This window comes from Bombus bifarius, unplaced genomic scaffold (assembly GCF_011952205.1).
Source record: "Bombus bifarius isolate JDL3187 unplaced genomic scaffold, Bbif_JDL3187 scf7180000008176, whole genome shotgun sequence".
Classification (NCBI taxonomy): Eukaryota; Metazoa; Arthropoda; class Insecta; order Hymenoptera; family Apidae; genus Bombus; species Bombus bifarius.
The window spans coordinates 259,142-276,145 of NW_022884493.1; the positions used below are offsets into that span (position 1 = coordinate 259,142).

Genomic DNA, 17,004 nt, shown 5'->3' on the forward strand with positions numbered 1-17,004 from the left:
TTCTAATATATACATACGTAGGTACACATTTTCAATTGATTAAATTGTATGCATTTACATTAGCATGATATTACCGAATCAAAAACAGTTTGACATTCTTCTTTACATTTCAATCAATCGGTTACAATCGTTGTTTCAATTAATTTAAAAGTTGTACAATTTTTCTTTTTGCTTGACATATTTGTTTAAAGTTTGAATAATGTTAAAAACTCTATTGGAACTCGCACCCCCTACGTTTATGCGCCATTTTCTTCAAATACACGTACATTTACCGTAAAGAAAGTTCCTGGTTCGCTAAAGTGCTTCGTCGTTCTATAGACCTATCGTTATCAGTGATTTTTAAAATATCCTTGCAAAAAAGATGCCCAAGTCGAAAAGAGATAAGAAAAGTAACGTTACACTATATTATTCGATAGCTTTTATTTACTGTTTTATTACGAATGCATAATTTTCCCAGACTAACCTAAAAATGCCTCACGTGTCTCCGAGTAATTGATAAATTTGTATTTCACAGTATCTCTTACGAAAACAAATAAGAAAGGCCTTGCTTTGAAACAACAAATCGTGGAGGATGTTAGAAGTTGCGTTGAGAAATATGACAGGATATTTCTTCTATCCGTACATAATATGCGCAATAACAAACTTAAAGATTTACGATCGGAATGGAAAGACAGTCGGTTTTTTTTTGGTAAAAACAAGGTGATAGCGCTAGCTTTCGGTAAATTACCGGAAACCGAAGCTGCGGAAGGTCTTCATAAATTATCATTAGCATTAAGAGGACAATGCGGTCTGCTATTTACAAACAGGAGTAAGAAAGAGGTATATATTTCTCTATTAAAATATTAATTGTTGACACGTAGAAAGTTTGTATCTATTTGTTTGTATCTTGTTAAGGTATTGAAATGGATGGAAGAATATGAAGAAATAGATTATGCTAGATCTGGATTTGTTGCTCAAGAAACTATAGTGTTACGTGAAGGGCCAATGCCAGAGTTTTCACATAGTATAGAACCTCATTTCAGACAATTGGGAATGCCCACAGCTTTACAGAAGGGTGTGGTAACATTAATCAAGGACTACATTGTATGTAAAGAGGGTCAAACGTTAAATCCAGAACAAGCGAGGATTTTGGTAAAGATGTTTTTCTATATTTCATGTTACATCTTAAATACAATGAAATAATCGTTTGTTCCTGTTGCAGAAATTACTTGATAAACCATTGGCTACCTTTAAATTTATACCATTAGGTATATTTTCCAAGAAACATGGATATAAAGAACTTATATCTCAACATGATGTTAAAGAAAATATGGAAGAACAAATGGACATAGAGGAAACAGAAAATATTGATAATACATGAGATAGATACAACAGACAAATTTATATATGTAGGTGTTTTCTTCTACCTCCCTTCCTTCCACACATTTACTCATTTGCATGCACACATACACGTACACACAACGATATAGAATTTTACTTTTCAACTTACACATTTTGTTAAAAGAAAAAAAGAAAGAAAAAAAAAGAAACATATGAACATACCAATTAGACATTTTTGAAACAACTGATGTAAAATAGACATTAACATATTTTTAAAACCTCAAAATTATGAAATCTCCTTTTAACTATTGTCTGTTTATTTAAATCATTTAATGAAACAAAATGATGATGCTACCTCTATATTTTTCTATATTTTGGATTGTTGGAATTGTATGGGTAAATCATAAAATCGTTATGTTAGCCTATGACATGGATATCAAAAAACAACAAAATCTGAATTTAATTTATCTTTAATTGTCTACCTATATAGACGATTTATTATTGGTGCTCCGAGAATCCTTGTAATAATAATCGTAAGATGACTTTTAATGTAAATTCTGATACTAGAAGTAGTACGATATCGATCGATTCTTCGGATGTATCTGACAATGATGAATTTTTGAAACGTAATAGAAAGGGATTAAAATATGAGGTGTATATCAACAAATTCAAATATTAAATTAAAAAAAATTTATGTACTAATATTTATAGTATTACGGCTAATTAAGTTGTTTCGTTACGTATTTCATTATTGATTACAGACTAAAACGCGTTGGCCAAGCAGAACTTCGATAAATGAAATGTAATATGGACATGCAGAATTTCTATCATTGACGACGTCCTTCCATTAATGTAATTTGGCTGTGAAAAGAATAAACCTATAAAACTTGAACTATTTAACAAAACGATTAGTTTTTTATTACTTTGTTATTTATTTATTTTAAAAGCTACAAGATATATATCATTGTTACATATGTATTTATGTTTAGTTGCAGAATACTGAGCAATATCAAATAAATTACATGGGAACTTTGAAATTACATAATACGAGACACATCACAAAACATGTGACAAAATCTACTGAATTTTATAACCTATTTGAAAGAATTAGATCATTATGTGATGATATTATATTAACTATAACGATAAAAATAACGTAATATGCAAATATATAGCAACATACATTAATATGGCATATTCTATAAAACAAGATATTTTATCCAATGAGTAGCAGTATCCTATAAAATTTTATTCATTACGTAGAAACAGGATCTAGTGTAAAATTGCTTTTATTTTATAAGTATTCGCGTCTAGTTAAGCAATATTCATATTAGTTGCAGGAATAAGCATTCGAAATTTAATTTTGTAATTAAATTATTGCTAGGGAATGCTTTCAATAACTAATAATTTATGTATATTCATTGAGTATGAATTCAAACATAACTTCTAACTTTTTTTATGTTTATTATAAATATTATGTAATACCTATGAGACATTGCTGATATTATGTATATTTATGACAAAAAACATACACACAAGTAATAATAAAATAAAATTGATAGAAAATCATAAATTTAAAATAAAATTTAAATTTATTTGTACTCTCTAAAAGTAAATAAGCTCAAGAGAAGCAATAAAATAATACCAAAAATTAAATACATTTGATTTCGTATATATATATATATCATACCAAAATAATAACATAGTAACAAAATAGTAATAATAATAAACTTAATAACAATCAATATACATTGCTTTGCTATTACAAAGTGATAGCAAACTTATGATAAAGACTTGTAAATGGTACAGAAAAGATATTGTCATTTCCTGTATTACATTTTTCTTATAGTTCATTCTCCTTTTTTCGTGTTTCCTTCCTTTTTTTTCTGAGGAATAGTTCATAACCAACCAGGAAATGTTTTTGCGTTAAACTAAATGTCATTAAAATACAATACTGCACCGTCAAGTAATTTGCATCTACTAGCACTATCATTGTGTGGTTAGCGTCAGGATATCGATCTTCTTTACTATAACTGTTTCAAATAATATATCTCTAACATCATATTCTAATAGTACACATTTAAAATACGAAATATATTCTAAACTGAAAATATTTTCGGTTCTATTTTCTTTGGTGGAACGCAATTATATTCTTGCATGTTACTGACAATAGTTAAGAAATATTAAGATCATCACTTTCTCTCATGTTATTATGGTACTTTCATTAACAGAAAACGGCAATCTATACTACTTTACTAACATCCTTTATACTTAACTATCTTTAGATGATACGTTTTGAAAGACATAGGCATAGAATATGTTACTATCAAGAAAAGAAGAAAAGAAGAAAAAGAACAAAATTTCAACAACACGTTTACGTTATAAAATAGAACTTGTACATAGTTTGAAGAAACAATAACTTCGTATATGAAACTATATAGAAACATCAGATAGAAACATTTCTCATTGTTAGTGCAAATAACGAATTCACTTTTATACACTGTTATCGTCCTGACCCCGTTAGTAAGTTGTTCGAATTATATCACAATACACAAATGATTACGTTCTAGAATATGGCAATTTCACAGCACATTAATTTAACAGAGATCTCATATAAAAATAAATAAGAATTAATTTAACGAAATGTTCGATAAATATATTAGCTGAAGTAATATATAAATATCTAAATAATATTATAATACACTAGATTTTTATATGCTAGAATAGTTACGGTTAAACGTTTCTAAAAGCCAGAAATTTTTTGTGAAATTAAACGAGATGTATATTGGAAAAAATAGTAGTAGTGGTACGAATTACGTTATACTGTTTTCTGTTAATAATAAACGGAACTTTCTAGCATGATATATATAAACGCATTAATAAATCATTTTATACACAGGTTTATCACCATATCGAAATTACTCATCGGTATCATAAATGTTTTCAACTATCGACCAGCAACATAATGTATATTTAGTGGAATAATCTACGGATTATCTGAAGCACAGCGTGTAAGCGATCTGCTTTGAACTCTTCTTGAAGCGCATTATGACGTGATGAGTCCTTTAATTATATATATTGAAGCACTCGCATCGTGCTCTCTAAATGATAATTTTGCTATAAATTATATTGAAAACTAATTTAATGTCTTTGATAACTGACAACATAGTCCTATTACACTATGAGAATTGGAATGTGTTTAAATTCAATTGTAAAAGACAGATTACCTTTCTTACACACTGATCCACGTATCATTTATAAATGATGATAAATTACTTTTATACGTATTTAGTGTTCCTTAGAATCTTGCGTTCGACAAACAAAACATGACTACTAAAGCCTACATCACGGTGTAAATCTACTTCCGAGTCTCATCTATTTGAAAGTCAAGAATCACTACGTCTGAATATGTCCTATACCATATGAAATATAAAAGATGATTAATAGAATTGATTATTATCAAATTACAAATAAAATGTATCCATTTCTTCTGCAGAGTAAATATGTAAAATATTTTCACTTAGGTAATTTGTTTTTGAGCGTAAAGTTCTTCAAGCGATGGTACTTCTGGTATTGGGTCTCGCCAATATGCGAAATTACTAAATTCATCTGCAGCCTCTTCTCGCCATGCTGGGAAAAGATGGTCAACAATAAAGCTCATGTTTGAATATCTGAAAAAATAATATGAACAAATTGAATGTATCGGGTTTATCATAATACTATTATAATACTATTCTGCATGTTTGCTAAAAAACATTGGAAAACATAAAATCTGGGGTAAACGTCAAATGCATCGTTCCATTATAGGAAATAAGCTACTATATGTATCGCATTATTATACATATGCATATAATGAACAAAATTCTGCCGAAACAATTCCATTTCGTTGTGACCCTAATAATAGTTTCATCTTAGCATAAATATACATATGTATATGTGTATGTACATATATATTAGAATGGCGCTATATTTAGAAATCGAAAATTAATTTAAGCTTGCTGCTAAGGAAGAACATATGTAGTATGTTTGCAAGTATTTATATGAACTGCTTGATCAATTGATCAAAGATCTTTCTAAACAATAGCTCTTATGGATATTTTTATTTTAGTTTTCGAAATTAAAAAGCTTGAAGCTATATGATTAAATTCAGTAATGCAGAAACAATTCTTCTTTATCACTCGCTTGTAATGTTAATGAAAAAGCCTAATGTATCGACACAGTTGTCGCGCACAGTTGCATCTACACAGAACTTTGTCGTACATATGAGTAATATGTTCGAAGTACTTGGTTGAATGTTCGTGCATAAACAAAAAGAAAGTAAAAACTAGTTTACCATACACACACTGATAATACATTTAGGATTTTTATTTCGTAAAAGCTTTACGCGCATAAAACATGATTATCGTGTATGATTCAAGAGAAAATGATTAATTTCAGTGAAAGTTTCATCTCATCTGTGTAACATTTAAGGTGATGAATCTACATTAAGGCAGCTGTGGATGAATGAAAATGGAAATGATAAGAAGCAATCATGTAAGAACCAGTGCTTACCCTATAAGAATCATAAGAAGATAGGTAGGAGTTCTTGCACAACCAAATACCTCAAAGCATACTAGCAATGTCAAACTAAAGAAATAAGTTAAATTTCTACTTTTAAGAGAAAATAAATAAAATAAAAAAAAAAAGAAATTGCCATTGGAAAAATTTAACTGCGCTTCAACAATTTGTGGTATACATCATTATGAAAGATATATATATAACTATTATATTGAGATGTATTGTGTTATATGTAAAATATATCTTGATTCACCATAATATGAAATTTCTATGAGACTGCAAATATCACTATATTTTCTGAGGAAATCCCGAGTATAGAATAATATTCCTATTACGAGGTAGCAAATCTATATGCATTTAAAAAAAGGACCAATGGCACAAATATATTGTTTTGTATAGACCATTATCAATGGGATTAGTAGAAAAAAACAGCTACGGTTGTGCCGCCATCAGTAGGTGTTTCACATGGGCAGTGGCGGGAACAACTCATTGACGATATCGCACTGACATGCGTAACTGCAATCATAGAAATATCCGACCTATCAATATCTCTTTCTCAATAACAAATTTTCCTTTTCTGTAAAATATCTTCTCTTTTTCTTACTAACTGGATGAAATACAAATATCGAATATTTTTCATATCAAAATTATGAATAATGCTATTTAACAAATTAATCTTTATTCATTTAGGAAAAGCCTAGCGTACATACGCAATTCCTAAAAGCAATGTATGAAGATGCAACATAATATACGCATTTGTCCTTAGAATAACATGTTCAAATTATTTTGCAATTTTGTATAAAAAAAACATAAAAATATTAATTAAATACTAATACGCTAATAAACTGATTAAAGGATTGATTACATTGAGCACTACATTAGCGTGTCTGTTTAACTACTAATACAATAATGAAAGAATATAAATTGGCAGAAAAGGCAAATACTTACGAAGATTGGAATGTTTGCGTCAATTCGTGTTTTAATTCACCTCTATGGTTTATAGTAAATATACGCATAGTTGGAATTCCTACAGCTCGATACGCCCAAACGTCCTAGAAAAAAAAAACAATCAAAATGCAAGATATATACTATGTAATAATTCAGTAAAATATTTTGGGAAGCTATTGTAAATTTATAAGAAATATTTACATTAATTCGATTTCCGTAACCAGCATAAAATGGTTTTGAACCTTCTGGGAATAAAGCTTGAATATCACTAAGACAGGATATCTTAAATTCTTCAGGTTTTCTCTCTATAACTTCACGATGGAATGCTGAAATTAAGCTCGTTGGATTTAAAAGCAATGGCCCTTCAGGGAGTGATAAATCTCCCTGTCTAATGCTTTTCAAATATTCTCTCGTAACTTTGGCTTGTCCGATGGCCCTTGCAGAAAGATACAGCAATTTATAACCATTATTTTTAATTTTTGTAAATAACTGAGCAACACCAGATTGAGCCCAATCTTTGCCAACAATTGGCAGAATATGGCCTAATACATCAGATTTTGTAATAGTTCCATCTATATCAGAGATAACAATTTTATCGTCCCATCTCCACTTGTAAATATGACATTTACAACGTGTTGTGCCCTGATAAGCTGTAGTTACACTAAAAACTACTTCATTAGCTCCGTCTTTCAAATTAAGACTTGCCTGTAACAAGATAACAAACTCAGGATAAATACACACACACACACACACACACACACACACAAAGTATAAGAATTCGAAAATTTTATCTGTGTTAGAATGTTGTAAAAATCTTTTACATACTATCTGTGCTGATGACAATCTCAAAGTTTTACGATATTTTTCAGTAGATTCATAATACGATCTTCTCTCTTTAGGTATTTTGACTCCTTGTGATTGGTTTTGATTACTATCAGAATCTTCACTGCCACTATAACCTTCACCCTCTCTGTCGCGATTTTTCTCAATCTTGGCGATGTCTTTCGTTAATTTTGCAGATTGTTCTACCGTTTCCGTCACCGTCGTTATAGAATCTGCATTCTGGTCAATCTTTAATTCCCTATTTGCAGTTTCATCAACTGGAGTATTTTCTTTGGTTTCCATCTGTTCCGATTGTACAACGACTCCATCAGCTACAATACGCAAGAGAAGATAATTTAGATTATTTTACATATTACTTGAAAAATGATGAATAAAATTAAAAGGGAAACCATCTTACTTTGACTAAGGTCTTGAGACTTTTTGGTTGGTTGTGCAGAACGTCTCCATGAAAACCACGAACTATAACCACTACGGCTTTCGGGTTTGTCACTGCTTTCTTGTTTTTTCTCTTCATGCATCGGTAACGACATACATTGAGCATATAAATTTTCTATTGTACTTTGTGGTAAATGTCTTTGGAATACAGCGTAAGTCATTACAATCGGGCAAGCGGCCGCCCAATTATAGAATTTTCCATTAATTTTTACAACTAAATTTGGATTTTCATATAATTTTGGATCTGAACAGATATCTTCGAAATGGAGCAAATTTTGATGGAAAACTTCTTTGGATGGGCCAGTTTCAGAATCTAAACCACCGCATAAGGATAAACTAATATTCATATTGCCGTCAAATATAGAATGTTTTGGTTCCTCAAAGTCACTATCCAATGACTTTGGTCCACCGATAGCTCCTTCAACGCTGTTAGGGCTTTGTGGCAAGCTTGGTCCATTGCCTGACTCTGTATCTTCTTCGTCTACTCCTTTCCCATCTACAAACATGATATTAGAGTAATTACACATTTTATACAATTTATCAAAACAAATTATTTACTTTTAACTGCTGCTTGGCCTCTGTGAGAGGAAGGAAAATAGAGAGCTGCAACTTCCGGGTCCAGTTCGTCAGCGTTAAGATCACTAAGATAAATCCCTTCTGATTCTGGATTACGTCTTACACGAGAAGTTTTCCGCATAAACGACAACATACCACTGAGCATAGATCGGTGCGCTTCCACTGTTATTGAAACAATAGTTGATTAGTCTAAAGTATATAAAATTATATTTATATATAAAGACACGTTTTAAAAGATGAGACCAATCTATTAACTGATCAAGCAAAATATAATATTTTATACTTTTTATTTTTACGATTTTTATCTTTACGTTTCGATAATTTTTGTCTTTTGTCTGTCAATTGTACTAACTACTATTCGGTTGATTAACAGCATTTGATGAACTCAATGAACTTCTGTGAGGTGCGTGTGTGGATTCTGGAGGCAAACTGGGCAATTCACCCCATCTCCAACTCTGTTGATGACTTTTATCTTCCTCTCTTTCAGCACCTTCTTGCGTTATTTTACGCATTTCAAACTCTGTGTCAGATTGAACAGGTGAACATGGCCTGGAATCCTGATTCCTATTAAATATGATGATAATAAAAGGGTAAACAAATTAATTTTACATGTAAATAATCATTATACATACACCTTTCTCATAATTTCTATAATATTATATATAATTATATATACATATATGTACAATCATACATAACTTTAACATTTATACATACTCATAGGCACAATAATACAATAATACACAATCTATTCAATGGCAAACTTACTTTGTAATTTCAGTATCACTGAAGAAATGGAAATCTGTTTCAGGACGTTTATCTGTTGTTTCCTGAGATGAAACTATAGGTTCATCTTTTCTCCCCAATTCTACAGCTGGATTTGAATCCTTCAATATCTTTAACTGATACACATATCAAAATAAGCAATACTAGATCAATAGATGAATAATTAATATGAAATGCAACTATTAAACTTACAGATTCGGTAAGAATTTCATCCGGAATGGACGCGTCGTTCTCGCTTATTTCCGTCTGGCTACTGCTGCCATTGCTAGTCTTTCTCTGAGATCCTTTTTTTTTCAAAATGCTTTTCCTCTTCCGTTTCTTCTTACTTGCATTGGTATTGCTTTTGTTTTCTTCGACACTCGCGTCCTTTGAATTTTTTTTACTCATGGACACGTTCGATTCGTCACTCGATTTTTCTCTACTGCCACTACTTTGCACATCCTCCGTAATTGGTCTAAAATCATTCTTCACAACGCTAATTTTACGAATTCTTTCAGACGAAGTTACAGCTACAAAAGATTTAGGCGTGGACGCAGTTGTACACGTTTCATCATCATTAATACCATCCATATTAAAAATTTCTTCCTCGCCTTTTAAGGAATCTCGTGTTTCTTCTTTTTCTTCCTTCCAGTCGCTTAATAGAGCTTTCTCAAATTTTTGTCTCTGTTCTATAGGGAGTTCTGGAAAATTTTCTTTGAACAATCTTTCTTTATCTTCGTTTTTTAGAGCAGAATACTGTTTGCAAATTAGTTGTTGCTTTTGGACTGTAGAGATATCACCAAAATTATCCTTCAATATTTCTTCCCTCTCTTCTGAAGTTAAAGCAGCAATTTGGAGCCATTTTGCACGGTGCTCCAATGGAAGATCAGAGAATTGTTCGATTAAGAATTTTTCTCTTTCATCCGGAGGCAAAGCTGACATTTGCTCCCATTTCTCTCTTTCAGTAGACAAGATAGATTCTATAAGGATTTTATCCGTTTGCTCTGGAGGAAGATCAGAAAGAATATTAAATCTAGATGATGGGAAACAATTGTCTTCAGGGATAGGGGAACAAGCCAAATGAGGTGGAATTTCAGCGTCAGTCGGTGAACCATGAGAACTAACTTCCTCAACAAAAAAAGCTTCTCCAGAATCTCCTAATTTCATATGGATTTGTCTAGGTTCTCCATCTATTTCTATATCCACCTGTTAAGAGAATATGAAAAATAAATTATTTTTCCTCTGTGTTTGCTCCTACGTATCCTGAGCATTTCAAATGGCAAATAAAATTTATAAAAACTACTCAGTATTATTTAAAACACTACAAAGGTAAGATTTGAATATATAACAAACAAAATACGAGACACGATATTATAACAAAGATTTCAGAAGTTTCGAAAAAATTATAGACATGAGATAAAAACGATAAAAAACTATAAGAAGCTTACTATTTTTTCTCTGGAACGAAGTACTCCGAGCTTTCCAAAACGAACGTGAAAAGGTGAGCAAGTAAACGATCCATCCGGTTGTTCAACAACGATGACATCGATAGCACCGGTCAGCGTTGCTGCATTGATCTCATTGTAGAAAACGCGAAAGTTACTTATGAACTTGCCAATGTAGTTCATACTGTACATTGTACACTAACGTATAGTCTCAAACCACTCTAAAAATGTATTTCCGTTAGGATATTTCACCGCGTTGCAGTGATGCGTGCGTGACAAGATACTGGAAAGTTGCCGCGACACTGAACACCCGTATTTGTTTAAAGGTCTTTCGAGAAGAAAGACATCGTGTCTGGAAATATCGGATTTGAAGGGTGACTTAACCACATCGAGACATTGTTTTTCGATGGCAACCGTAAAACTGAGAAAATTCGTTGTTTCTTGCTCGAGCGAATCGAAAACTGCAACTGAATTGCCTTTCAATTAAATGACACGATTTTTAACGACTCACACAATACAACCGTCACTGTTACGAGTTACAAGACAGTCGAGAACTGTCAAAAATTTGTAGCCGGGCAAATACTTCGATTACAAATTTACGATCAATTTATCGTGGAAGTTGCGCATCGACATTAACGATTTGACGAATACACGTTGAAAATTAGAAAAGAACTGTGTCTATTCAACAGAATACACTTCCGTAATTCGGCTAAAACTTGAATTCTTTGTTCTTGAGAATACTTCGGTAAGAAATTCAGCCGACTACCAGCAGACGGTAGCCCAAATTGACGTTAGAACAGGTCACGTGTTCAGACCTGGCCAATCCAGGTTCCGATACACGTCGGTCAATAAGACTCAACGTCACGTGACCTCCTGGGAATCACGATGTACCGCGTCCTTTAAATGCTCTTACTAGATCTGAAAGCACAAAGACACAACATACGATTACCAATTTAATTATATCTAGGTACGTTCTCTTTGAATTAAGTTTTGAAGGAAACTAGCGTGGCGTTACGTTTATTTTCGTCGAATTGGTTTATCGTTACCCTTGAAACATTGATCGTCGAAGCTTTGTTAAGCATTGATTATACGTTTTCATTGAAACAATGAGAATATTTTAAACGTTGAACTTTGCTCTAATAAAAATTTGCGATATACGTGTAAATTTAACATTTTAACGCATATATACTAGTAACATTTTGCGTAACATTGTTAAGTAAGATTGCATTATGTTTTAAACGTGGTTAGATGATCTCGAAAAGTGAATGTAATAATCGAACATCGGTTTAGCCGAGATCCTCCAACCATTCAATCATTCGATCTTTTGGAAAATTACTGATTTTCTCTTGTTGTTGTTCTTCTTCTTCCTAGGAACTTTTGCAATTAGATTGCTTTCATATACCGTTTTGTTTTAGAAATGGCACGTAAGAACTTTGTATTTTGATCGTTCAGCTTTTATCGCTACAGATCCATATATGATAATCTCTTGCATAATCAAATCTCCATTTGCCACTATCATTTGAAAACGTTTGCTAAATATCAGCAATTCGTAATTGGACAAATTTCAAGAAATTCGATATTCTACTGAATGCTAATAATATAACACATATTCTTCCGAAATTGTTAGAGATTTCCCCGCGTGACGTCTCTCTCATCTCCTGTCTCATTGACATTCAAATGTCGCAGATAAATATTGTTAACGGTTAATACTACACACAGATTACACTAAAGCAGAATGTATAACAGAATGCAATACTCTGAATATGTCCGGTTATGACCCCATACAGACGAACGATTTTTATTCACGTGATATTGCTGCGACCATATGTCTGTCTCCGTTGTTCTTAACTGAGGAAACAGTTAGTGGATATGTCGCTCGTTTGCGTCGGGCCTAAAGTGTTAAAGAAAGAAGCAACAGCAGCAACTGTTTCCAACACAAAATAATCTTGCCCTTTGTGTAAATCATTCTGACGAACAATTTTCTCGAACATACATTGCAACTTGGTTAAGTTCACGGTCGGGAATCACGAGCTAGTGGCTACATATTCGCGTTACATCTGATACATTTACGAGTTCCTTGGCATTCGGCGACTCGCCAAAATCGAAAGACGTTCGAGCTAAAGCGAAACACATTCTTTCAGAGTATTTATCATTTCTCACTCGTTCGTTACTGTGGAGCTGTACTAGTCAGCCTCTCTTCTTTTTTTATCTACGATATTCTTTTCTTACTTTCTTTCTTTTACCCTTTTCTCATCTTTCTGTGTTCCTCTTTTTATAGTGTCTAATCGCGTGACTTTCAAGCTGCGTTTTCAAGAATGATACTGTTCTAGTTATTCTGGTTCGCAACTTATCTGAATGGCAGGCTTGTGTAACCGCGTGGCTCCATCGAAAGTAATCATGAAAACAAGCGAAACGAAAAATAAAACAAGAAAAAACAACGGGTGAGGATTTACGATCACTATGCTACACATACGCGCAATTTCAGCTCACTACGGTGACACACACATTTACGCGATATCAGCTTTTTTAAATATGGTGTAGAAGTAACGAACGAAAGCACAGCGTTGGCAAATGCAATTATTTTATCCCTTTCACAATTCCGATCGCTGATTCAAATTTCCAAAAAAAAAAAAAAGGAGAATCGCCGACTTCGAAATGAAAAGTTCCAAACACATGGAAGCGTAATTAGATTTCGTAATTATCGTGAAACTTTTTCTTCGGAAAAATAGATGACTCACCGTTGTTTGTCTATCTATTCTACGGATTCTTACATTTTTACTTTCTCAGGTGAGACTTTTCGAAATGATTAATCGAAGGCCGATTCGACAATGACTTGCTCGTTCCTGAAGGTTTTTACCGGAAATAACTTTAATCAACTTTAATGGATTTCACGCGTTAAGGCTGCGGAAATGCGTGTTGTTTCACTCGGAATCTCTCTCCTTCTCTCCAGTTTTCTCGGAACTATAATTACGTTACTGTCACGTCGCGATCGATATACACGCGACAGACACGTCTACGCGAACCTAATTTTGGACTAGTGGCTTCTTTTCTATTCGTTGCTCTCCTCCTCTTTGATCTCACCTTTCTATTCTTCCTGTTTCCCATTAAATAAACCAAAGGAGCAATAGAATGCAGGCAACGGTAGACGATAACAGTAGACTGGCATTGCTATGGCAAACGATTAAAATTTCAAAGATAAAATATCGGAATCTCCTGCCTCTATGTTTGGTCTCTACCTACAGACTAATTTATTGCCCATTCTTCGACACTATGCTTTACGTATGAAACAAAAATTTTTCTTTTCAAGCCGATCATTGGCGACATACTTTTTGCGTCTTCTTATCGAAGTCTCTAACTCCGTCCCGAAAAATTCGAACGGAAGAGAACGATTAAAATAAAAGAAAAATGATTCGAAGGAAAACTGTAGCAAGGCTACAACGCGTCTCGCAAGACGAGAAGCACACGCTTTAAACCTTGAGCTTTGATCATTCTACCGCTTTCGACAAAAATAAGCACGATCGAACCTGAGAAAATACGTGTGACAAGTTCGAAGAAACCAGTGCCAAATGACAAAAGCGAAGATAGACAACTGAATTATGCAATTAGCTTTCCTTCCTCCTTAGCTGCCATTTGTAAACCAACATTCGCTTTTTGCGAACATTGGTAGCTCGAGATACCAACAATCTTTAAATGTCGACAAAAATTGTACATATTATGCTTCGTGTTATTATATTTCTTATCACATAGCGTATCCACGCACAATTCTACACAGCCGAGCGTCTCGTTTCATTCATACATAACTACATACATACATATATACATGCATATGTATACACTCTACTACGTATAGTCTTTCGCACGGCCATTTCACGGTCAGGAAAATATTAGAAAGGAAACTATCGTATCAAATTAAATGGAAATAATAATTTTTTGTTGCAATCGTTAAGATAGGGATATATCTCGTTCGCAGTATGTCCTTTTCCTTTCACTTACCTATTCGAAAATACGGTCCGTGATTTCGTTGTCGTGGTAGAAAGCTTGAGAAATTCGCCAAGTGTGGTACACTCGTCGTGATCGTGTACTTTGTACTACCAAACGTTGAAAACACTTTGAAAAAGTCTATGTAAGGAAGAATCGCGTTGATAACGGTCCCAACGTAGTATTCGATTTCTTCCAACTTACCCTATCGTATTAGCACGTGCATACTTTCGAAAATTATTGGAGAAATAAAGGAAACTGGCTTTACTGACGCAAGAAAAACAAAGTGTAAACTACTTCACGCGAGCATTCGAGTCAAACTGAGTCAGCGACCGGAGAATCTTGACTCTCGATACTGCGCTTACGTTCTATCATGACCACGCGCGATCGCTTGGCGAATATATGTATATACACCGTGCCGCTCGTACTACATTACATACATATGCACATGTATAAATGTATGTTGTAAACACGCACACACGTGCCCATAGCATGCTGAACGCAGCCGTGGGTAACGTAAACACAATCCTTGTCAAGGCAGAGAAAACACGCGAGACTCGTGTTTTCGCCACTGAAAAACTTCTGATTGGTCGTCGATGCTCGGATCAACAGTCGAGCCTTCTTTTGCCTTCGTAGGAGAGTGGAAGGAAACAAAACACATCGTTCGATTGTTGACCTAAATTCTCTGTGCTCCTACATTTGCGTAATCAACTACACCATCTCATCGCATTGCGTTTCCTCGCGACGATGCTAAAATATATGCGTTGATAGAAAGATCATTTTGTTGTCTTTCGTCGATGCCTCCGATCAAATTTTTCTCACCCTTAACCTCTTCTGAATTCATCGGAAATTTACATAAAAAATCATTTGTTCTTTTCAAAAGTGCGAGTAGACTCTGTTCCCACATGTATTCATATGTATATCTACGCATTTCGCTGCATGTTGCTGACAATAATTCCTACAGCGTCGATCAGATTGCGTTGAGGTGATTAACCTTGTTCGGAATCAATCGCTGGGATAATACTAGAAACAAACTATGCGATATGAATGTATACATGTATATATATATATATGTATACGTATGTAGTTACATACTATCGAATAAACGAGCGGCGAATGAACGACAAGAAACAAAAAGCAAGTAGGAAGATATCGCGTTAGTACGAAGACCGAAAAAAACAACCTTGATTGGCAAACAGCAATCCTTCGAAAGAGAGAATGGGCTGTGGTTGTTTACGTAATATTGCGCAATACTATTGTTCGTTCGGTTATTTACCATCTAGCGCGGTTATAGTTGGCTCGATGCATGACACGTGTATGATCGCGCAAAGTTGTACTGAAAAACAAATCAATTTCGCAATCAAACGACAATACACCAAACGACTATAACGCTTAACGTTCACTAATCCGAACTTTTCTATTGGTTTATCCAGTATTCCTGGTAACAAATACTGTATATTGTATGTATTGTATTGTATAAGGAGTAGGTTAGAGAACAATTGTATGGACGATGACGACAAATAAAGCTTAATGATGTAAAACGTCAAGAAAATAACGTTCATTGTATATAGGCTAAACGAATCGAACAAAATCAGCATGAAACGCGCTTTTGTAAGATTACGTGTTTTTAACAACGACATCGCCTCGTAATCTCTCCTTCGCAATGAAGACGCTATGAATCGATAACTTTCGAGCTATTGCATAATATCACAACTTAGCTTAATCAGTGTGCGCAAGCGCTTTGCGTATCATGAATTTTTCGTTTGGCAAATGATCGCAACAGGTTTTTGAACAAATCTTTTAAAGCTGTTTCAGCATTATTGTTTATTGATTATAGATTCTACATGAAATAGTCACTGTCAAGATAACTGTCGAAAATGTTACATTTGTCGAATGTATATACATATATATACTGCTTTGTTATTGTGAACATGCCTATCATCAGTCGCGTATATTCTTGAGCGTTTACTTGTTTGCAAAATACAAATAGGAGCGTAATATGTACAAACCAAATATTTAATTACTTTAATAATTGGATTCCAATTCATTACGCATCACTTTTTTAATCGTCTGTCTTTTACATCGCAAAGACCGGTACGAAATGTAAAAACTCTTATACTTTTAAGTTTATTTTAAA

At 33.4% G+C, this 17,004-nt stretch overlaps 2 protein-coding genes across 4 annotated transcripts; one reads left to right on the forward strand and one right to left on the reverse strand.

Annotated features, from left to right (window-relative positions):
- Positions 1–157: 157 nt before the first annotated feature.
- Positions 158–1,391, forward strand: LOC117209346 (mRNA turnover protein 4 homolog). Its single transcript, XM_033451298.1, has 4 exons — positions 158–389; positions 515–819; positions 895–1,131; positions 1,202–1,391. The coding sequence occupies exons 1-4, from the start codon at positions 362–364 to the stop codon at positions 1,358–1,360; spliced, it is 729 nt and encodes a 242-aa protein (XP_033307189.1). The 5' UTR covers positions 158–361; the 3' UTR covers positions 1,361–1,391.
- A 2,139-nt stretch (positions 1,392–3,530) lies between these two features.
- LOC117209339 (phosphatidate phosphatase LPIN3) lies at positions 3,531–15,216 on the reverse strand. Of its 3 annotated transcripts, XR_004487905.1 has the most exons (12): positions 14,883–15,215; positions 10,893–11,807; positions 9,658–10,650; positions 9,448–9,581; positions 9,032–9,243; positions 8,662–8,841; positions 8,066–8,599; positions 7,651–7,979; positions 7,027–7,530; positions 6,826–6,929; positions 5,872–6,393; positions 4,867–4,991 (listed from the first exon to the last, which is right to left on the reverse strand). XR_004487905.1 is itself a non-coding variant. In XM_033451278.1 (11 exons), the coding sequence occupies exons 2-11, from the start codon at positions 11,079–11,081 to the stop codon at positions 4,841–4,843; spliced, it is 3,315 nt and encodes a 1,104-aa protein (XP_033307169.1). In that variant the 5' UTR covers positions 11,082–11,807; positions 14,883–15,216; the 3' UTR covers positions 3,531–4,840. The 3 variants fall into 3 exon arrangements, 2 of the variants coding, with proteins under 2 accessions (XP_033307169.1, XP_033307168.1); XM_033451278.1 differs by lacking the exon at positions 5,872–6,393 and having other exon boundaries at positions 3,531–4,991; positions 9,032–9,228; positions 14,883–15,216; XM_033451277.1 differs by lacking the exon at positions 5,872–6,393 and having other exon boundaries at positions 3,531–4,991; positions 14,883–15,214.
- Between the last annotated feature and the right edge of the window lie 1,788 nt (positions 15,217–17,004).